We start from the raw sequence: 22,412 nt of genomic DNA on the forward strand, positions 1-22,412 counted from the left end.
CTCTATGTCTGAGTCTTTTTCAGCTGAGAGCATCACAGCAAATCTTTTTAGGGCGGGCAAGGCAGAGCAGAGATGGGCGCAGGATCTCTGCCTGGAGTCCTGTCTGCCCATGCTGCAAATGCTCAAATGCGTATGTCCAAGCTGATACACTGCCCTCAGCATGCGTAAAAATATGTCCTTAGCACACATAGTCCTGTACAGGGCAGGTTTGGCTCCAGTGAAGGCATGGATCTGCTGTTAAGGTGCGTCATAGATACACCCACCCAGCCCTGAACATGGACATGGGTCAATATAAGCAGGTTTTTAATGTCTTGTTTTACCCTTATGTGGCCTGATATGAAATCTATTGCACAGTATTAAAAGTCTGATCTAAAGATGGAAGGAGTAACAGCCCTGCAGGCTCTTGTTAAGTGGCTCATCTTGATGGTATTTGAACGTGTCACAAGCATCAATTTCAGGAAGCCCTTGACAGCTACCATGACCTTTCACAGATACGGAGTGGAGGCAGGGGAATAATTTCTAAAATCTCTGGATTTTACTTATCAGGTTGAAAGGCAAGGCCTGGGGCTGATACTTCAGCGCAGTTCAGCACTACTCAGCACTTCACCTGGTCAAAGCACAGCTTTTACCCTTGTCTATGAAAATATGGGTTTGATGGATGGACCACTCGGTGGATAAGGAATTGGCTCAATGGCCACACTCAGAGAGTAGTGGTCAATGGCTCGATGTCCAAGTGGAGACCGGTCATGAGTGGCGTCCCTCAGGGGTCCGTGTTGGGCCCGGCCCTCTTCAACATCTTTGTCGGTGACGTGGACAGTGGCATGGAGTGCACCCTCAGCAAGTTCGCCGATGACACCAAGCTGTGTGGTGCCGTCGACACGCTGGAAGGGAGGGATGCCATCCAGAGGGACCTCGACAGGCTGGAGAGGTGGGCCCGTGTCAACCTCATGAAGTTCAACCAGGCCAAGTGCAAGGTCCTACATCTGGGTCGTGGCAATCCCAGGCACAAATACAGACTGGGCGGTGAATGGATCGAGAGCAGCCCTGAGGAGAAGGACTTGGGAGTACTGGTGGACGAGAAGCTCAATATGAGCCGGCAATGTGCTCTTGCGGCCCAGAAGGCCAACCGCGTCCTGGGCTGCATCAAGAGGAGCGTGGCCAGGGTGAGGGGTGATTCTTCCCCTCTACTCTGCCCTCGTGAGACCTCACCTGGAGTACTGCGTCCAGTTCTGGAGCCCCCAACATAAGAAGGACATGGACCAGTTGGAGAGGGTCCAGAGGAGGGCCACGAAGATGATAAGAGGGCTGGAGCACCTTTCCTATGAGGACAGGCTGAAAGAGTTGGGGCTGTTCAGCCTGGAGAAGAGGAGGCTCCGGGGTGACCTTATAGCGGTCTTCCAGTACCTCAAGGAGGCCTACAGGAAAGATGGGGAGAGGCTGTTCAGGAGGGCCTGTTGTGATAGGACAAGGGGTAATGCTTTTAAAATAGAGGGAGGTAGATTCAGATTGGATATTAGGAAAAAATTTTTTACCATGAGAGTTGTAGAACACTGGAACAGGTTGCCCAGAGAGGTGGTGGATGCTCCATCCCTGGAGACGTTCAAGGCCAGGTTGGATGAGGCCCTGATCTAGTTGGAGATATCCCTGTTTGTTGCAGGGGGGTTGGACTAGATGACCTTTGAAGGTCCCTTCCAGCCCTAACCATTCTATGATTCTATGATTCTATGATTCTATGATTCTATTTGTGCCAAAACAGAGTGGCTTTTATTGTTTTTTATTTGAAATGTTCTCCATTGTGTGAATTAAAAAAATTTTAAAAATAAATAGGAACGGACAAATATCAAGGAAAATTTCATCTGCAAATGCTTAAAGTTTGTTGAAGCTGTTGCAGATGAGTTTATGCATACCGCAGGTAACACAGGTTTGTCTCACCACCTGGCTGAGTTTCAGCAGGGTTGTACCAGTGACCTGAGCTTGTTCATCTGGGTGCAGCATCAGACCCTTCTCCCCAGCAGCCGTGCCCCTGCAAACATTTCCCACTTGGCTGCAAGTGGCATAGAATCATAGAATTACAGAATGGTTTGGATTGGAAGGGACCATAAAGACCATCTAGTCCCAACCCCCCTGCCATGGGCAGGGACACTCTCCACTACACCAGGTTGCTCAAAGCCTCTTCCAACCTGGCCTTGAACTCTTCCAGGGATGGGGAAGCCACAGCTTCTCTGGGCAACCTGGTCCAGTGCCTCACCTCCCTCAGGGTAAAAAATTTCTTCCTTATATCTAATCTAAATCTCCCCTTTCAGTTTAAAGCCATTGCCACTTGTCCTATCACTACATGTCCTTGTCAAAAGCTCCTCTCCACCTTTCTTGTAGCCCCTTTAGGTACTGGAAGGCTGCTATAAAATCTCCCCAGAGCTTCTCTTCTCCAGGCTGAACAGTCCCAACTCTCTCAGCCTGTCTCCACAGCAGAGGTGCTCCAGCCCTCACATCATCTTTGTGGCCTCCTCTGGATCCACTCCAGCAGCTCCATGTCCTTCTGATGTTGGGGGCCCCAGAGCTGAACACAGCACTGCAGGGTGGGTCTCACGAGAGCAGAGTAGAGGGGCAGAATCACCTCCCTCGACCTGCTGCCCACACTGCTTTTGATGCAGCCCAGGACACGGTTGGCTTTCTGGGCTGCCAGCGCACACTGCCGGCTCATATTGAGCTTCTCATCCATCAGCACTCCCAAGTCCTTTTCCTCAGGGCTATTATCAATCCATTCTCCGGCCAGCCTGTACTTGTGCTTGGGATTGCCTCGACCCAGTGCAGGATTTTGCACTTGGCCTTGTTGGGCTTCATGAAGTTCACACTGCCCCACCTCTCCAGCTTGTTGAGGTCCCTCTGGATGGTACATGGAAATACTCCCTAGCACTGAGTCCCCATGCGGCGCCACAGTCCCACTTCTCCAGCCACAGGAGACGCTTCAGCGTTCACCAAAACTGAGGCACAACTGAGCAGAGAAAGCTGCAATAACTCTGGAACAAAATGTAATTCAAATTTGTCATTTATGCAGTTATTCCTGAATAATCTTGCCCCCTCTGCACACAGAATAAAATAACTGAAATACTGAGTATACTGGGCATTCCTATTTTTGCTCTGTGGCAGAAAATAATATTCTCAAAGGGTTGAATGTACTCCACAATTCAAGACTATTTTTGACAGTGTCCTGGGCAATGGCAGTCTGATGTCACAAGTCCTCGGAGATGGAGGCACAGAACGAGACCACTGCTCCCTCGCTGGCAAAAGCACCGGGAGACGCTCGTTCATGAGGGCAGAAAGCAGCAGCCTCCTATTTATTGAGGGAAATCTTTATTCTCAGCAGGTCTGGCTCTGGCAGAGAGTTGCGTTCACCAGGGCTCAGTTTCATTCCTGATGGCAATGGAGTTTCCAGCATCTTCCCCGAAGCAAGCTTTTTTGAAGGATGTTCTTCCTGCTTCAGGGAAGATTTGGAGTATGAGTCACATTTCCTGGCAGATCCTTTTTTTTCTTTATTTTTTTTTTTTTTTTAATGCTCGAGGAGTCGACATTGCTCAACCACTCTCATTTGCTGCTCACCAGGAGCAATTCTCCAAACCTCCACTAATTCTGTAGCGGCTTTGATTGATGGGTCTCACTGTGCCGTTTTCTTTGCTGTCGGTGCTCTACCCTTATCAAATGCTCACCATCAAAACACACACAGCAAACGCACCTGAGATTGGGACCTAAAAAAGGGTAATTTATAACCAAGGCAAAAGGTTAGATTGAGTTGTTGATAGCATCTTAGGCATTTTTCTAGCAAAACAGTCTTGTACATGCTTGATTTGGGTAGGGTTAGAGGAATTGCACAATCTAAAATAAGTAAGTGGTTTTACAGCATTGCTTATTGGCATAGTATCAAAATCTTGAAAATAAAATCAGTATGAAAAGAACATAGATCCTAGTTTTAATTCAGATTAATTTCAAGTGAGCCATGATTGCATACTTCTTAAGACAAAGGCACTGAAGATCAAATAGTTCTCCAAATAGATGAAAACCAAAATGCAATCTGATCTGGTGGCATTTATAAGACATTTAACACTTCAAAGGACAGAACAAATTGTGCTGGTTGGGGCTGGGGCAGAGTTAATTTTCTTCCCAGGAGCTGGCACAGGGCTGCGCTCTGGATCGGCGCTGGAATCAGCGTTGGTAACGCAGAGATGTTTTCGTTATTGCTGAGCGGCACTTCCGCAGCGTCACGGCCTTTTCTGCTTCTCGTCCTGCCCCGCCAGCGAGGGGGCCGGGGGTGCCCAGGAAGTCGGGAGGGGACACGGCTGGGACAGCTGACCCTGGCTGACCCAAGGGGTATTCCAGACCATGGGATGTCACACCCAGCATATAAAGCTGGGGAAGAAGAAGAAAGGGGAGGACGTTTGGAGCGATGGCATTTGTCTTCCCAAGTCACCATTCTGCATGATGGATCTCTGGTGTCCTGGGGATGGTGAACACCTGACCGCCCACGGGAAGGGGTGGAGGAATTCCTTGGTTTGCTTTGTTTGCATGCATAGCTTTTGCCTTATCTAGTTAATTGTCTTCATCTCAACCCATATGTTTTCTCACTTTCACCCTTCTGATTCTCTCCCCCATACCATTGTTGAGGGGATGAGCGAGCGGCTGGGTGATGTTGAGTTGCCAGCTGAGGGTAAACCACGACACAAATCCCTGAAGAAGCCTACTTCAAGACATTTTTGTACTTTACACCCTTGTCCAAAAAGAAAAGCCAAAAAGTGCTGGTAAACTTCACATAGAAATCTGACACATAACAGCAACTATTTGAAGGTCTTTAGGCAGAAAAAAGGTGTACCATGCATTTCCAGCACAGAAACATCATTCAGTTTAAATAAAATGTGAACCCGAACCTCCATTCCAGTCTGCAGTGAGCTCTGCGAAGAGTTTCAGTAATATTTGATTATGTTTGCATGCAGAAATTATGTAAAGTCGTAGAACATCTCCATAGGGAAAACTAAGAAGTAAAGCCAAACTCGAGTCTTTATGTTATACGCTAGATGAAAATACAGCTTGCTCCTTATTTCCCTTGAACTCAATCTCCTGCACTCCAACAAAACTGAAAGCAAATAGAATCTGAACCTTGGAATGAAAACACCACCAAAACTCATTAACCTGCTTTTAATTTCATTTCACTTCCTTTTCTTTGTTTCCCACTTTACTTTCCCCTGTACCCACACTTTTGTTTTCACAAGTAACTGCAAGTGCCACTACATAAGAAAAATCAGAATTTAAGTAAAACATAGAGGTCATGTTGAGTACTTTTCTGCTCCTGAAGCCAATATTAGTGCTGAATGGACCACGAGCTAGAACTGCACCACTAAAGCAGGGAAACATTCTTCAGCAAGCATTACCTCAATGTCCTGGCTGAGCTTTTTAACGATGCTTGTAATGATCTGGACGTGGTTTTCCAGCAGTCGCCGGGCAGCAGTCTCCCCGTGCTGATAACTTTCGCTTCCCTGGAGGTAGGAGATGATGTCATCTTTGATTCGGAAAGCCTGATGAAGGAGGAAAGTCACGGTCCTCTCCTGGCTGGATAAGCGATCTTCCAGTAAGCGAGCCCTATCTCCAGGACGAGGAGGAGGGGAAGGGTCTCTCCTGTGGACATCAAAACTGCTGGCGTCACATCAGTCATGGCAAGCGAGTGAAGGGATGCAAGTATTGGCGGTCTCCACTCCACAGTGGGACCAGTTTCAGCCCTGGCTCTCCAGATCATCTATTGTACCAGAGGTTTTTATGCTCCTGTGTGTTGCTTATGCATCCCTGCAATACCACTAGAACCAACAACCCCTCAACGCAGGGCTAACATTTGGACATCGCCCCCATTAATGGCCTTGGAGTTGTAAATGACATTTTTGCAGTTACTAGGCAAATCCCATAACAGCTTAAGGACCTGGGCTTATTTTCAGAGGCTTTGAGGTACTTCCGTAACGTTTCATCATTGCAAACCTCATTTTAAGCTCTTCCTATTTCATTTTAAATAAAGGCAAAAACAAACACGCCCAGTGACCACCTTCAAAAACATGCTGGTGGATATGGTGATGCTCGTGCAGAGCATCCCCAGGAACATAACCCGGCTAAGAGCATGCAAAAGGAGAGCTCATGACAAGTACAGCTATGCTTGTGTTTGGTTTTCCTTTGTGTTATTTACACCTAACCCCTGGAAAGAAGTCTGAAATCCCAATGGTTTTCTTAGAGCTACCCCTTCCCCATCGCCTGCTGAAACACAGGGGAATGAGCCAGGGCTCAGCTACGCTCAGTGAAACTACATATAAATATAGAAGAGAGGAAGGATGTTGCAAGGATCTGAAACTGGCAAGTACAGAATGAAGCTTAACTTAGGCACAATCTGGATTTTGAGGGAAACTAAAGTCACTATTTATTTTTTTTGTAAAAATTCAGAGAGACATTTAACTCCTGCAGAACTTTGGGCTTGCATGTTATCCAGAAAATGAAGCTTGGTTTATGTCTTAGTTTAACCTGAACGACATATTTTTTATGCTCGCAATGCTATATGAAGTACCCTTTCATCACACAGTTTAGCTAAACCCTGCAGCTCAATGATGAAGAAAAATACCCAGTTAGTCATTTGGGAAAGAAGTCATACGCATTTTCTCCTGATCTCTGCTTTTAGACTTACTATAAATAAAAGTTCTGATGTAAAAATATTTTTTTTTTTTAAAGACGAAGAGACAAGAGCTCAGCTACCCTACTCGATCAATACACAAAATGCAAAGATGACAGTTTAATGACTGAAGTGCGCCTAAGGATACTCTGCAACAATTTTTGCAGCCATATGGGCTGCGATGATGTTCTGCAGTTGGCTCACATCTGTGTGCACCAGGAGCTACTTTACATGTGTCTGTGCAACTAAGGTTTTAAAATAAACATAACCTTTGGCAGCCAGGAAGTGCCAACAAGATACGAACATTGAATTTCAATCTCTTCTTAGTAAAAACCCTAAATATCAAAACAACCAGCGAAGATTTTGTGAGGTGTCTTCTACTTGTGACAGCAAAAATCACTGGTTGAAAATGAAGCATGTCCATGATTTACTTTTCCTCTTCAGTTTTCAAAAGCATCTTGTTTCTCACAAACCATCTTTTTTAAAAAAAAAAAATAAAATAAAGAGAGATAACATCTTAGAGGAAAATGATTGAATGAGAATGTAAGTTTGGTTAATTTCACTCCGTAGTCAATCTCAAGACCCAGGCTTGAGGTCTGGTTATGGCAGCTTGACAAGTTGCACAGTCTCACCTGTCTTGTCATGACCATGATTGTAGATTGTAGTACATGTGGAATAGGACACATAAACTTAAAGCACTCTTAGTTAAGTCAGAAACGAGTCTTACCACGTTGCATTTTTTGTGCTCGCAGCCAGCCAAGTGCACCGTGGCACTGCTGATCAGCAGCAAATCAAGAGCAATGGCTCAATTTGAGCCTGAGCCCTGCTAAGGGGTTGGAAGGGACTTAAATGTGTGATCTCTGAAGCTTTATTCTCCTTAGCCTCTTTGCCTTTTCATCTGCCTTGCAGCCAGTTGCCTCCTGAGGAGTCCCAGGGAATTACTCGTGGACCATTCACGGGTAGCTGAGCCGGTCCAGTTACTTTGTGACCCAAAGATATGGGTCCCTCTCTCTCACCCTTTCCTACTCTCCTTTTCTCCTATGCCAGTCACTTGGTCCCATTTTTGCATCCAGATCAGCACAGAGGGGAGAGCTGAGGAGGCAGAGAAGGAAAACATAATGCACAAAAAACTGGAAACCAGCAGTGACTCATCAGGATAACGAGAAGTTTTGCTCTCACAATTACTGTCTCAAGCCCCGCTTGAAGGGCTGGAGCCTGCAGGACATGTCACAGCCAGCACCCAAACCCAAGGGACTTCTTCAGCGTGGGTAAGAGAAGGCTCTGGGGAGACCTTCTGGAGCCTTCCAGTACCTAAAGGGGCTACAAGAAAGGTGGAGAGCGACTTTTGACAAGGGTGTGGAGTGACAGGACACATAGCAATGGCTTTAAACTGAAAGACAGGAGATTTAGATTAGATCTAAGAAATAAATTCTTCCCTCTGAGGGTGATGAGGCACTAGACCAGGTTGCCCAGAGAAGCTGTGCTTGCCCCATCCCTGGAAGTGTTCAAGGCCAGGTTGGATGAGGCTTTGAGCAACCTGGTGTAGTGGAGAGTGTCCCTGCTGATGGCAGGGGGGTTGGAACTAGATGGTCTTTATGGTCCCTTCCAACCCAAAACATTCCATGATTCTGAGCCTTTTCGTGTCACTAGCCTGGAAGTCCCCACAGGCTGGCCAGACTCTGAGCAAGCTGTCATCAGCTTGGAGTGCATCTCTAAATGCGACCATCTGGGAGCATGGGAGATGGCTCCCTGCGTCAGCTTCCATAAATATCTTCGTCCTTGTTATGAGGCTGGGACTGTCATCACCCTGTACCCTCTCTCACCTTGTGTCAGTCTGAAGGCTCATATGCATAATCAGGGTGATAACACACCCTTGATCCTCCATCAGCACCAGGAGATTTACCAAAGATTTAGATCCATCTTTTACAGAAATTAACTTCTGCTGCAAACCTTGTTGGCCCTCTAATTTAATGAACATTTTAGGTTTGTTTTGTCTGGCTTTAGTAGAACTAACACAGATTTAGGAGGTGCAAGCTACTTTGATTTATTGATGACCTCCTTCAAAAGAGCTGCATGTGCACGATAAGCTAACCCTGCAATCTACTGCTCTAAACACATCAGTGATTACTATCAGTCATAATTAACTGCTGAGTGGAGAAGCCAAGAAGGTTTTCAGATTCCAAGGACTCCAGTCTCTAAAAGTACCTGACAGCAGTTGCTCCTTCCATGCCGGGATGCTTTCTGCAGGCCTAGCCATCTCCCATGGCTCAGGGCCAAAGTGAACGAGATGCTCTATTCCCCAGCTGAAGTCTTAAAGAGTACATGCTAATAGACTTCAGCATCCAGGTGTTACGAGCAGAGATACTGCTAGAAACTGAAGGAAGCTGATGGAATCAGAGGTCCCTGGTCCTGGACCAGATGCAGTAGCTGCTCCCATGAGACTGAGGTTTGGAGAGCCAGGAGGAACCAGCTGTATCAGAAGACATCCTAAACCTTGAGCTCAGGGGATGTTCAAGACAAAGCACATCAAGCAGTTGAAGGAAGGAAAAGAAGTAGGGAAGCAGAATTAGCTGAATCGAACCTACAGTCTGGGTCTGAAGCCCAAGACCAGCGGAGATGGCAGGAGCTGGATAGAAGTGGGAAAAGGAGAGTGAAGAGGTTGGTGATGGTGATATGGGTCATACTGCTCTCATTTTATCAAGGAGGGAAAGAATGAAAGTGCCTCTGTACGATGGCTCCAGCCTCTCTCCTACCCTTGGTGAGTGTCATCGGAAGGATACGGAGGCATCTGCACAACCCAGTGCAGCTGACTGACAGATCCACACCCCCCTTTTGGAAACCTCTTCAGGAGAGGCAAAAACAGGGCTGGTGGACACCATGCTCTGACTTCTTCTACTAAGCCGAGCCCCATTCAAAACACTGTCAGAACAGACAGCGGTTCCCAACGCCTGCGGTTTTACAGCCCCTCACCAAAAAAATCCCTCTTCCTTTCCCTGTGCCCTTTCCCATCCCTCCAGTTGGGATGCCTCCAGTTCCCCTTCCCTCCCTCCTTCCCCGTCGCACAGCCAGCGAACCCATGCCGCAGCCCGGAGGCAGTATGGCTGCAATTGCTGCAAGCTGCGTCTGCACTTCCGCGCGCTTGCTGGTCACGAGAACGAATAAAACAAAATAAAATTGAATAAATGGCCCTCACTTCACACCGAAGATCAGCAATGACACTCCTTTGCTGCTCTGCAGGGCTAATGATTCTCTCTACACTTGCAGGAAGTTCAAAACTTGGGGCGCTAAGCTTCCATCAAATCTGTTCCAAACGCCCAAGGAATTAAAAAATTGTTAAAAGCAGAGCAGCTGCACTTTCCTTGAAAACCAGACTAACAGTAATGCAGGGACACTGGCAGGGAACTGTTGCATATAGGGAGAAAAAAGATTCAAATACTTCTGGATGCTGTTTTTCCTGTATTTTCCTACCAGTTAGACTATGAACCTTTCCTAACAGACTTTTCTGGTGTCACAGCTGCAGTTTTAACTTTGGGAAACCAAGTTTAAGTCAGTGGCCTGCAGGGTTAAATATCTGAAAGCAAATATCAAGAAAACTCAGAGGAACATTTATAAATGTGACATCAAGGGCAGGTAATCAATTTGCCATTACTTGAAGTTGTTCCCTCAATTCTACGGAAAAAATGAGTAATCTACCACGATGGCACTTCAGGGTCGTGAGTAATAAACACGCATCTTGAACTCACATGAACCTTGAACGTTCTCGGTAGATGCAAATCCATCCTCATTTCTCTGCTTATTCAGCAGAGAATAGGCAAGGATATGGCTTGGAGACAACGTGGACTTTTTCTGATCAAGCTGCCTATAGGAGCATATGAGAAAATGTATCTAAGACCGAAACAGAATACATTTTTTGCACATTGTTAGGGTAATTGCTGCCATTCCTGACACAGGGACCTTCTCACCAGCATGTCCGTCCGTGACCAGCCACCTCCACCATCCCTGCAGGGTGCTAATGTCAAAACTGAGTCCTGCACTGTTTGAAGAACAGGGCTGAGAAAGCAGAGATGTTCCTCGGAGCTGAAAAACAGCTCCTGTCTAAACCAAGCCTTTGAGTTATTTCATATATCGCATAAACCATTTATTTTCACTTGGCTTTTGGAAACCCATACCCAAGGAAGAATTTTTATGACTATGGACGGGCAGTTTGCCAGCGGCTGCTGAAAATTTTCCCTTGCTGGGGGTAGAGCTGTTTGCAGTTTTGATGTCGGCCACTCTGCCCTTCCTGTGCTGTCACGGTCACCTGCTCTTCCCCGTTCTATCCAGCTGCAGATTTTTTCCCCCCTCCCCTGAGAGCAGGGATCATATCTGCTGTGCAGGAGCCCTGTGGAAAAAATACCAAGGTCAGCCTTAAGAACTGCCTGAAACGCACAGTGAATCTGGCTGCACGGAAGGGTTTCGCTGCAGCTGTTTTCACGCAGATCTCGCAAAAGCCTTCCAAACCGCGCAGGAATTTACTGCCCAACAGCATAAACTACGTGCAGCTGCCGTCACACTACAGTGATCACTATTTACTTGCCAGCTCAGTTGCTATAAACATTTCCCGTACTTCGGCATGGACTTGTGAGTCTGTACCTTCACATGCCAAGACGGCCGAGGGATCGTGCATCAGGAGCAGCTCAGCATCACCCTAGGGCAGGGCTCCAGCACTGCCCAGCAAGGGCACCTGCTGCCCCTCAGCAGGACACCTGCTGCCCCTCAGCAGGACACCTGCTGCCCCTCAGCAGGACACGGCTCCAACTCGTGCTTCTGCTGACTCCAGCCTGAAATCAGGGCCATGATTTCTCCTTCCCCGGTCATTGCAATCTTTCTATCAGAAGTGCAAGTGCAGCATCTCTGCTGTGGAGGTGTAACCATGGACACGAGTGACCAGTGGGAAGGGGGTAGAAGGCAAATCGTTACTTCTACGACCAAGCGTGGCTCTAGCAACTCTAACGCAAATGTGCATTGGAGCGTGCAGAGATACAAGCCTTCCCAAGCACAGGCTGGGTGGAGAATGGATTGAGAGCAGCGCTGAGGAGAAGGACTTGGGGGTGTTGGTTGAGGAGAAGCTCAACACAAGCCAGCAATGTGCGCTGGCAGCCCAGAAAGCCAACCGTGTCCTGGGCTGCATCGAAATCAGTGTGGGCAGCAGGACAAGGGAGGGGATTCTGCCTCTCTGCTCTGCTCTCATGAGACCCACCCTGAAGTGCTCTGCTCAGCTCTGGGGCCTGCAACATCAGAAGGACATGGAGCTGTTGGAGCAAGTCCTGAGGAGATGATCTGAGAGCTGGAGTATCTCTCCTATGAAGACAGGCTGAGAGAGTTGGGGCTGTTCAGCCTGGAGAAGATGAGGCTCCAGGGAGATATTCCAGCAGCTGTTCAGTACCTAACGGGGCTACAAGAAAGCTGGAGAGGAGCTTTTGCAAAGGACATGTAGTGATAGGACAAGGGGCAATGGCTTGAAACTGAAAGAGGGCAGATTTAGATGTGATATAAGGAAGAAATTTTTCACTCAGAGGGTGTGAGGCACTGGAACAGGTTGCCCAGAGAAGTTGTGTCTGCCCCATCCCTGGAAGTGTTCAAGGCCAGGTTGGATGAGGCTTTGGGCAACCTGTTGTAGTGGAGGGTTGCCCTGCCCATGGCAGGGGCGTTGGAACCAGGTGATCTTTGAGGTCCCTTCCAACTCTAACCATTCTATGATTCTATGCCTGGGAGCTCAACATTCAGAAAGTTCATGATATTCATATGAAACACTCCTGGTCTAGTGGTAGGTGATTGGTTAGCGGCATGAGGAGAAGTCCCACAGTGTGCATGCCCCACAGCTCTTCAAACAGTATGGGTAGCCAATCCTTGCCCAAAGGCACAGGTCATGGAAATGATGTCAATCTCATTCGAGAAAAACACCTCCACTGGGTTCCAGCAGAGAACAGAGCAGAGCTTGGGGCAGGCTGAGATGGCAGGATCAGAAAGCACAGCGAGGCTGCGTGGAGCACCAATTCACTACGGGGCTGAAACCAGCTTTATGGGGTGAGGGAACCGCAACGGCTGCTGCCGTGTAAACCACCATGTGGAAATGCAGGGCAGCCTCAGAGCTTCCAGAGAAAGAAACATTACTGGGCTGCAGAGGCTCATAACACTTCAGCATGAAGCACTCAGCTCTTAATGACAGCGTCCATCCCTGTTGTAGTAAGGATGACACAGATATCGGCTCACTGACAGCAGTGCTCTTCTACACGGAGCAGTGCATTCCATAATCACCGTTACCCTGGGAAGGACCGTAGCCTGGGAATCAACAAATGCTGAGAGATGGTGAGTCGAACTTATTTACATTGTTCTCTAAGTAACCTGCTGAATAAAATGACTGGTGATGTGACTCATGTCTCAGTATCTAGAACACACATGTAAATAGTTATGTATGTCCAAGAATACTGAACTTAAGGTCCCTCTTCTAGGATTATTATCCCTCACGGCTGTGAACAAGCCAAGGAAAAATTCAGCAAGCAGTTAATTTTAAATTTAATATATTTAATAGTAACATACATTTACTATATTTTTTAAATTTTCTCTAAGCACAAACACCATGAATTATTAGCCGATTTCTGTTTTATGTATTACAGAGCACTCACCTCATTTCTACTGCTAATGAAATAAACCATTATGAAGGCTTCAGCTTGAGGAGAAATGAGACTAAAAAAACAGGCACAAAATTGCATAGCTGTAGCATAGACACTCTCCTAAATAACCAACACATGACAAAGATGCATACAATTCTTCACAAAATAAAAAGTACAGCAAAGTAAAGTGAAATGCAGTGCTCTGAGTGCAGCACGATATGGCTACGATTTCGGTAGAGTGGCTGTACTGATGGCTTTTTATCCTATGGGGCTGTGATGCAGATACATGTGCTGGACCAGCAGCAGAGAGAAGGTCTGAGCTTCTCGATCCCACTCCTGTACCAGCTCTCAGAGGCTTCTGGCCATTGGATGGGATTTGGGGGTTGTTTTTCCACATTGTTTCTCAAGAAGCAGCAGAGCACAGTCTGGGACATGGGACAAAAGGCCAAGAGGGAAGGGTGGGTGACCCGGACTGGAGGTGTGTTGCTCACCAGCCTGGGCTGCGGCACCAAGGACACTGTTGCATCCTCCGCAGCCAGGAGGAAATGGCCTGCCTCTTGTAGGCAGGATAGGTACCTTGAGTTGATTAGAGTAATTAGTAGTTCATTATCTCAACTCAGTCCAGCTGGGTAAGAATGATTGGTGCCATAATTCCCCCTTTTTGTTTTACTATTTTTTCTGTTTTCACAAAGGCTTTATGGGTGAGCAGAGACCCGGCCCATTCATCCAACTCCAGCACGGTTCCCTCCCACAAATACCACATCGGGGCTTGCGGCTTTACCTTCTTCTCCGAAGGACTCTCGCTCGAGCTCCCGGCTCCAGCTCTTTTGGCTCGGGCTCCTTTGGCTCAGGCTCTCGGCTCGGCGAAGGAGTCGGGGCTTCCCAGGGTCTCACAGATGTATCACGTCGGGGTCACCAGTTGCTGCTCACCAGCCTGGGCTGCAGCACCAAGGACACTGTTGCATCCTCCACAGCCAGGAGGAAATGGCCTGCCTCTTGTAGGCAGGATAGGTACCTTGAGTTGATTAGAGTAATTAGTAGTTCATTATCTCAACTCAGTCCAGCTGGGTAATAATGATTGGTGCCATAGAGGTGAGCAGGAAGTATTTGACAAGTTTAACTCTAGGCATGTTCCTTGATAAAACCAAGAACAAACGTTTTTGCAGCATATCCACAATAACGATTCGTCAGCGTTGCCTAACTGCTTCTGTCATGAATTAAATAATCCTGGTGCTCTTGTTAGCAATTCCTTGATAACATCTGTTGGACAGGAGGTTTCTAAGCAATGATAACAATCTAAGGAGTTCAGCAAATGGCTTCCTCAGCCCGCTGCTGCGCTCAGACCTGTCTCCTGAATTTTTATTTAAACCAGGCTGAAACATGAGCTGTCTCTTCCCATACCAAATAAAATCCAGACAAGCCAGGACACCTTGCAGAGCTGAGTTTACAGTTGTTGAGCACACCGAGTATTGTTGAATTATAAATATTACATTTAACCGCAGGAAAAACTGGCATCAGCGAGTACTTTCTGGGAAAAAGGCTCAGGCTGAGAGGGCTTACTGGTGATCTCTGCCGTTGAGCTGAAAGCTGTGCTCTGGCGGCAGCGGGCAGCTGCAGCTGAAGCTCTTCCCAGGGCCACCTCCATGGGGTTGCAAACAGACAAATCAAGAATAGTCTGTGGGATTTGGGGATGCCCTGGATAAGAGGATGTACGACTTCGGTACCACACCATGGAGGCAGCACAGACACTATGGCTGGGGTTTGGACATGGGCTTCAGGCTGCAAGGATTCAGTTTTTCCTTCTCAGTAGCACTCTCGGTTCTTCTCTCAGCTTGCTCACTTCAGCTTTCCTAGGTTTTAAAACCTTGAGGGTTGCCATGATCATCTGGCTGGACTTCCCATGTAATATAGGATCACCGAATCATAGAATGGTTTGGGTTGGAAGGGACCTTCAAGATCATCTAGTTCCAACTCCCCTGCCATGGGCAGGGACACCTTCCACTACACCAGGTTGCTCAAAGACTCTTCCAACCCGGCCTTGAACACTTCCAGGGATGGGGCAGACACAACTTCTCTGGGCAACCTGTTCCAGTGCCTCACCATTCTCAGAGGGAAGAATTTCTTCTTTAGATCTCATCTAAATCTCCCCTCTTTCAGTTCCAAGCCATTGCCCCTTGGCCTATCACTACATACCCTTGTTCAAAGCCCCTCTCCAGCTTTCTTGTAACCCCTTTAGGTACTAGAAGGTTGCTAAAAGGTCTCCTTGGAGCCTTCTCTTCTCCAGACTGAACAACCCCATCTCTTTCAGCCTGTCTCCATAGCAGAAGTGCTCCAGCGCTCGCATCATCTTCATGGCCCTCCCTGGACTTGCTCCAACAGATCTATGTCCCATAGCTGATCGCAACACTACAGAGGGTGTCTCACGAGAGCAGAGCAAAGGGGCAGAATCCCCTCATTCGACCTGCTGCCCACACTGCTTTGGATGCAGCCCAGGATACGGTTGGCTTTCTGGGCTGCCAGCGCACATAGCCGGCTCGTGTTGAGCTTCTCCTCAACCAGCATCCCCAAGTCCTTCTCCTCAGAGCTGCTGTCAATCCATTCTCCATCCAGCCTGTACTTGTGCTTGGGATTGCCTCGACCCACATGCAGGACCTTGCACTGTTTCATCACATGTTTCTTCAAGAAATCTTGCAATGGCTAAACACAGGAGACAACCTTCAGCAATAGATTTTAAACAATATTTTGACATGTGATCAAATCTTCAGAACCGGAGATTTTATTCCCTGTCCACCACATGCAAAATTTTAACATTAATGGTATAATTTTTATCACCACAGCAAATTGGTGGCACGTATGCCTATAATCATCTAAAAGCAGAGATATCAAATGCATGCAGAACATTTTAAAATAGAAAGTCCTTTAAGAGAAATCAGTCTGCAATGTCGTGCAGAACATGGATTCAACTATCACAAAAATGTGTAATTGAAAGTACTTTCTGCTTTTTCCTTGGCCATTTTTGGTCTCTGTTTACATAAGCAAAGGTAGAAAAATAATTAATACTTGCAAGCACTTTAACTAGCTGGCCCTGCTAGTCTCAGGCTGCACATCTCTACCGCAGTTTGAGGAGGATGCTGTTTGCAAACGTTTCAACTCGTCTGTTCTAAGAGATTCAACTGCAGGACTTATTTGCTGTGTCATTTAATCACGTTTGCAAAACATCGTCCCACCACCTACCTGTGACAGTGTTGGCACTGGATGAAAAACACGTGCAAAAAAGACCTGTCCTCAGCCCTCCACCCTGGCATCTTCCAGGGCTTTTCTCTTCTTTTGAGGAGCATGCCCTGCAATTATTTGGAGGCAAAGTCTTCCTAATTCTGGCTGTGGGCATGCTCAGAAGATGTAGATATGCTCCGAGGAGTCATCAGACCTTTGAGAAGCCTCCCAAAATGACACTAAGAAAAGACTCAGCAAAGCAAAGCCTCAGAGGTGTCTTGCATTTCTATACGTTTAGTGTCTGGCCATGGACATTCATGGCACAGAGCACCAGGAGACGTTCATGTCACGGACCCGGGGTACCAGCTCCTCTGTACCTCTGCCCGCTGCTGGCCAGAGCACAAAGCTGCTCCTTAGCCCCATGCTGCAGATGGCTGTGACTCCAGTGATGGGTGCAACAGCTTTAGGTGGGCTTTCAGAGCAACTGCAAGATGTTTTAGACATTTCTGAGAGCAGGACACTGTGTTGACCCAGATTTTCTCTCTTACGCCTTCATGAGCAGCGCCAGACCCAGCAGGCTGCCGGAACGGGGACGATTTCCCTGGAAAAAGTCTGATTTCAGATCCAGGAGGAATGAACTTTGCTTTCATCTGGCTGAACCCTCTCCATGAGGAGGACGCCGATGGGGATGGCCACATGGTGAGGAAGAAGCACAGTTTTCCAGGCTGTACCTGTTGTGCAAATGAGCAGCAAAGCTGGAGCTCCTGGAGCTGCCAACCCCACAGAAGCATTTGTTTTCAAAGAACAGCAGTGAAATTTTTATTAGATAGTGCAAATATGGCAAACCGTGTTGGCTGGCATCAGACAAGGCACATCAAAGAGGTGAATACCCAGGCTGGTTAAGCTGGCAAATAATCATAGTTTAAAACCGCATACAGCAGGAAGAATTTCTGTTTTCGGTGATTCAGAAACAACTTTCTCAAAACCAGCATATTTTCATCAATGTTGTTAAAAAAAACCACTTTTGGACCTTGAATGTCTGCAGCGACTTCAATACTGTAAAAACTTACATAGAGGTTTAATAAGAGTTAGGCTGCATAATAAATGTTTTCCTAATGTTGCTAATGAGAAATCTGAGTAAATAACCATAACATAGAATCATAGAATCATAGAATCATGGAATCATAGAATCATAGAATCATAGAATCATAGAATGGTTAGGGTTGGAAGAGACCTCAAAGATCGTCTAGTTCCAACACCCCTGCCATGGGCAGGGACACCCTCCACTACACCAGGTTGCCCAAAGCCTCATCCAACCTGGGCTTGAACACTTCCAGGGATGGGGCAAACATACCTCTGGCTATCCGTACAGCATTGCTTGCACTGCATCACGCACTGTGAATGCATCAGTTAAGCTTGATAATACACATGGTTATGCTTCTGTAAGAAAAGCAATGTTTCAGGAGGGTTCTGGAATTCAAATCTCTGAGCTGGTGCTACATATGTGATACCTGCTTAGACAACAGCAGTTTAGTATATAAGCCTCTTAATTAAAAAAACATTTTAAAAGTATAGAGAATAACAGAGCTGGGGCTTCTTGTATAAATACCACCCCCGTGCCACAACAGCACCAAATCGTCCCCTTCGGCAACAGCAACCGAAAGCCTCAGAAAAGCCATAGGCTGTCTGCTTTACCCTGAAATGAATAGTTTCCTCCCCCTTTGTCCTTTGAAACTTCAGATTCGGTCACGCCACTCTTAATCCCAGACAGCCAGAGATTCAGAAGCAATTGCCAAGGAAACAAGGGTCAAGCCCCAACAGCACCAGACTCTGCTGCCCCTGCTGCCAGCAGCCGCTTTGCAGCTTTGCTGGGCAGACCAGAAAAACAGCAAGCAAACTACAGACACACCTGCAGCTAACTTCCCAAAAATCCTGTCCCCTGGGAGCAGATAAAACGCTTAAAATTAAAGCAAGACCTGAAAAGTGCACAAAACTTGCCTCCTTAGCATGTCGAAGCAGAAGCAGCAGAGCAGAGGGGCCGGCGGGTTGCCAGTCGATGGGGACTGCTGATGCCAAGAGGTTTGTGTTTGCTCTTGTCTCCAGGAAACCCTAGTGCCTGCTCCGAGGAGGAAGGGCGCTGAGGATTAGTAGCTGTGTTTCTCTTGCATATCCCATCTAAATTGCCAAGCTTGAGTCGTGGTCTCTTGTCCTCATCCAGGAAGGATGGACCCGTGTGGGGGTACCAGGGGTGGTGAACCCTCCCCAGCAGCATCGTGCTGACTGCTCCATGGTGGGGGCTTGGCCCTGTCTCTGGAGGTGTGTGGGTCCCTCCAACTCCAGCTGAGAAGACCCCTTCAACTCCACATTCAACATGTACTGAGGAAAACTGGCACAGTGGGCTGCCCTTCAAGTGAAGTATGTGTCACAGGTAAATTACAAGTGATTCAGGGAGCATGTTGGCATGTTTGCAGGTCATTTTCCCAAGACAAGTCACATAAGACCCCACAGGAAGCTCTTCTGAAGACCATTGCCAGTACTATTCACCTGGTAGTTGTGGTGTTGAAGCCATGTCCAAGGGCTTGCACGGTCAGGAAGACCTCATTTGGCAGACATACCCAACACCGTTCATTTCCAGGTGGGCTGGAGAAATGCCAAGTCATAGCCAGTAGAAGTGAAGTGGACATCCAAGAAATGGTGAACGCTGCTGTATCCATGCGTGGTCTTGCATGCAGGGCAGCTGGCGGTAAGCCGTAAGGGCAGGGTTGAGCATATGGTGTGCACGTCATCGTCAGCACCTGGAGGTTCAGACGTGAACAGATCGCAGCATAAATGATCAGAGACTTGTATTTGGCAGCCCTCTCCATATCAGTGAAATCTTCCAGTGTTTTGCTTATGTTATGTGGCATGGATGTGCCGGGGACAACACAGCCCTGATCATGTCAAGATGCAAAATGCAAAACGACAGTCCCTTCCTTTTTGTTGATGTTTCCGCAAATAGAAAACGACTGTGATTTTCTACAAACATATGTCAAAAGCAAGAGCTGAATATGTAAGAAAGCTAAAAGGCCCTTAAGGAAGTATCTCTGAACATAGGCAATATTTTAGCTTGTGAAAATGATCTACAAATCAGTTTGAATCCTTCTGTGGCACTGCAGAGATAAGGCCTTATATAGTGACAGCTGGATGGCTCCACTACAGCAGTCAAAACACCCCACAACCAAACATCTGGGCACCTCTTCTCAGCTCTGCTCTGGTGCAAACGACCTGCAAAACCATCCTAAGGCGGCACTTGGAATTTCACCAGCACTGAATTCTGGAAGAGGTGAGTCCTGTCTCATAGCACCCATTTTCAGAAAGTGAAAATCAGCCACCTGGCTGAAATACATCTGCCTTGTGACTCCTCTGGGGGTGACGCGACTCTGGGCAATGTCACAGCACTTATCTCTACTTGGAGGACAGATGGCATTTTGCCATTAATTTGGATAGAGGAGAATCGAGTCCAAAATCCACCTCAACTGGTTGCTTCAGATTTATCTCTGTGCCCTGTCTGATCCCCGAGGATCTCCTTTCCACCTCGCAAAATATAGCCTGTGTGGATGACCAGATGAGGAACGCCATATAGGTGTTAATCAGTTGCTGATGGAAAGGAATATCCTAAAAGTAAAAATATTGCCTAATTTACCAGCCAAACTGAAGGTTAGCTATTATTAGAAACTCAGATTGATTGAGTACCAAAGCTTGCAAGGAAAGTTTGTGACTAGAAAGACAATAAACACCTGAATTAATCGCCAATATATATATAAAAAGCTGTGTCATGTTTTAAATAAGGAGTTAAAATTTTTTACAGACATTTTCCAAGACTTATTTCAAGACTCTCTGTGCACCTCTGCAGCTCATAGAGAGTTTAACCTACTTCTCAGGCAGAAGAGAGAGAGAGAGAGAGAGATATGCTCCTTACACATATATATTCCTTTATGCTCCTTTTATATGTATATATCTCTTTCTCAGCAACAACACCTCGCAGAGGCATAAAAAGTAATGGTCAGTAGAGGGATGATAAGGTCAATGAGGCAAGGAAGGCTCTTAGAGCAATCATCTTAAAAATAAAGATTCAGAGCACAAATTTTTAATTGAGAATGAGATGCTCACAGCCAATTTCATAGAATCACAGGACGGCTTGGGTTGAAGGGACCCTTAAAGATCATCTGGTCCAACCCCCCTGCAATGAGCAGGGACCCCTTTGATTAGACCAGGTTGCTCAGAGCCTCATCCAACCTGACCTCGAATGTTTCTAAGGATGGGGCATTGACCACCTCTCTTGGAAACCTGTTCCAGCATTTCACCACCCTCGTGGTGAAAAATTTCTTCCTTATATCTAATCTAAACCTCCCCTCTTTCATTTTAAAACCATTGCCCCATGTCCTATCACTACATGCCCTTGTCAAAAGTCTGTCTGCAACTTGTAAGCTCCCTTTAGGTACTGCAGTGCTGCAATAAGATCACCCTGTAGCCTTCTCTTCTGCAGGCTGAACAACCCCAACTCTCTCAGCCTGTCTTCATAGGAGAGGTGCTCCAGCCCTCGGATCATCTTCATGGCCTCCTCTGAACCTGCTCCAGCAGCTCCATATCCTTCTTCTGCTGGGGACTCCAGAGCTGGACACAGTACTGCGGGGGGGGGGGTCTCACCAGAACAAAAGAGAGGGGCAAAATTTCTTTCATTGCCTTTTGGAAAAGGAGCAAGTGGGTTTTTGTTCCTCTTTTTCTACGCATGAAATGAAATCTGAACTGTGTGCCCAGCCCTGAAGAGCTATAGTTTGGTGGCAAACAGGACCCAATAAAAGGTGCTGAACACAGGACCTGAAAACTAGCCAAAAGCCAGTATTTTTCTTGTTGAGGAGAATCCATAGAGAAGACAGAGTAACTGAAAATGTGTCAACAGCTATTGTATTCTGGATTTTTATCAGAGAATGACCTTGAGAAGCACTAGGTGCACCACATGCATTTGGGATTTCTGGGATATGTCTTCACCTTGTTGCTCTCTTTATGCGTCCACTGGCTTTGGACAATGTTCACAACAACAGAGAGAACTGATGATCGAGAAATCCTGACTGCTTGAGCATAAGAAGAGATCCCTCTTTGCCCAGCAAGTGCCAGCAGCTCCAGGGCTGGCCCAGCAAAGTGACTTACATCACAGCCCTCCACCAGCACCTTCAAAGTCTTCTAAAGATGTTGCCCCAACCCTCCGGTGCATCTTGAGGCATTTCTGCTCATGCCTTTTCTGTCGGTGGGAAGGAGCAGAAAAGCAGGTGGAAAAATGCTGCTGCCAGTTTCAGCAGTGTTACACCACACTGAAGCCAGAGGATGGGTTTACAGGGGTCTGGTGAGGGTTTGGGTTTGCTGTTGCCCCAGGGAGAGGACAAGCAACAGGCTCTTGGCATCCAACGCTGCCTGGTGAGACCCTCTGCTGCACAACCAGCGCTTTTCTCCAGATGACATTAAGATGAAGAGCGGTCTTCATGGTGCCTGTGACAAGCCGTATTTTTAGACAGATGGGCTCCCATGTATCTTGTACCTCAGAAAGCTCTCCGGGGACCTGGCAGAGCTGCCGGAGAACCATGTGTTCCTGAAGGCAGCCCTTGCACGGCCGGCGCTGGCGCACTATGTTTAGCACGGGGATGAACAGATGGGCTCCTTGCACGGCGCCTGTGCAGACTGGGTTCCCTCGGCATGAAGATAATGCGTATCTCCTCTAGACAAGGTTTAAATGGAGACAGGGAGGATTCTCGTGGAAGAGCTGCTTGGCTTTTCCCATGCCAGGTTTTCATGGATGATGGACTCCTAAGAGGATGGTAGGCTGC

The 22,412-nt window shown here is 47.2% G+C and overlaps 1 protein-coding gene across 1 annotated transcript in view; it reads right to left on the bottom strand.

The window, feature by feature from the left end:
* Positions 1–19,340, bottom strand: part of FAM81B (family with sequence similarity 81 member B) — a 39,304-nt gene extending 19,964 nt beyond the window's left edge. Inside the window, exons 1-4 of the mRNA XM_086629844.1 lie at positions 19,099–19,340; positions 10,432–10,547; positions 9,659–9,830; positions 5,418–5,661 (exon numbers count right to left, since the gene is read on the bottom strand). Of these exons, the coding sequence (XP_086485970.1) occupies positions 5,418–5,661; positions 9,659–9,830; positions 10,432–10,547; positions 19,099–19,340 (774 nt within the window). The remainder of the gene's footprint in view (positions 1–5,417; positions 5,662–9,658; positions 9,831–10,431; positions 10,548–19,098) is intronic.
* Positions 19,341–22,412: the final 3,072 nt, after the last annotated feature.

The sequence above is a fragment of the Tauraco erythrolophus genome, chromosome Z (genome assembly GCF_009769465.1).
Source record: "Tauraco erythrolophus isolate bTauEry1 chromosome Z, bTauEry1.pri, whole genome shotgun sequence".
NCBI classification, from domain to species: Eukaryota; Metazoa; Chordata; class Aves; order Musophagiformes; family Musophagidae; genus Tauraco; species Tauraco erythrolophus.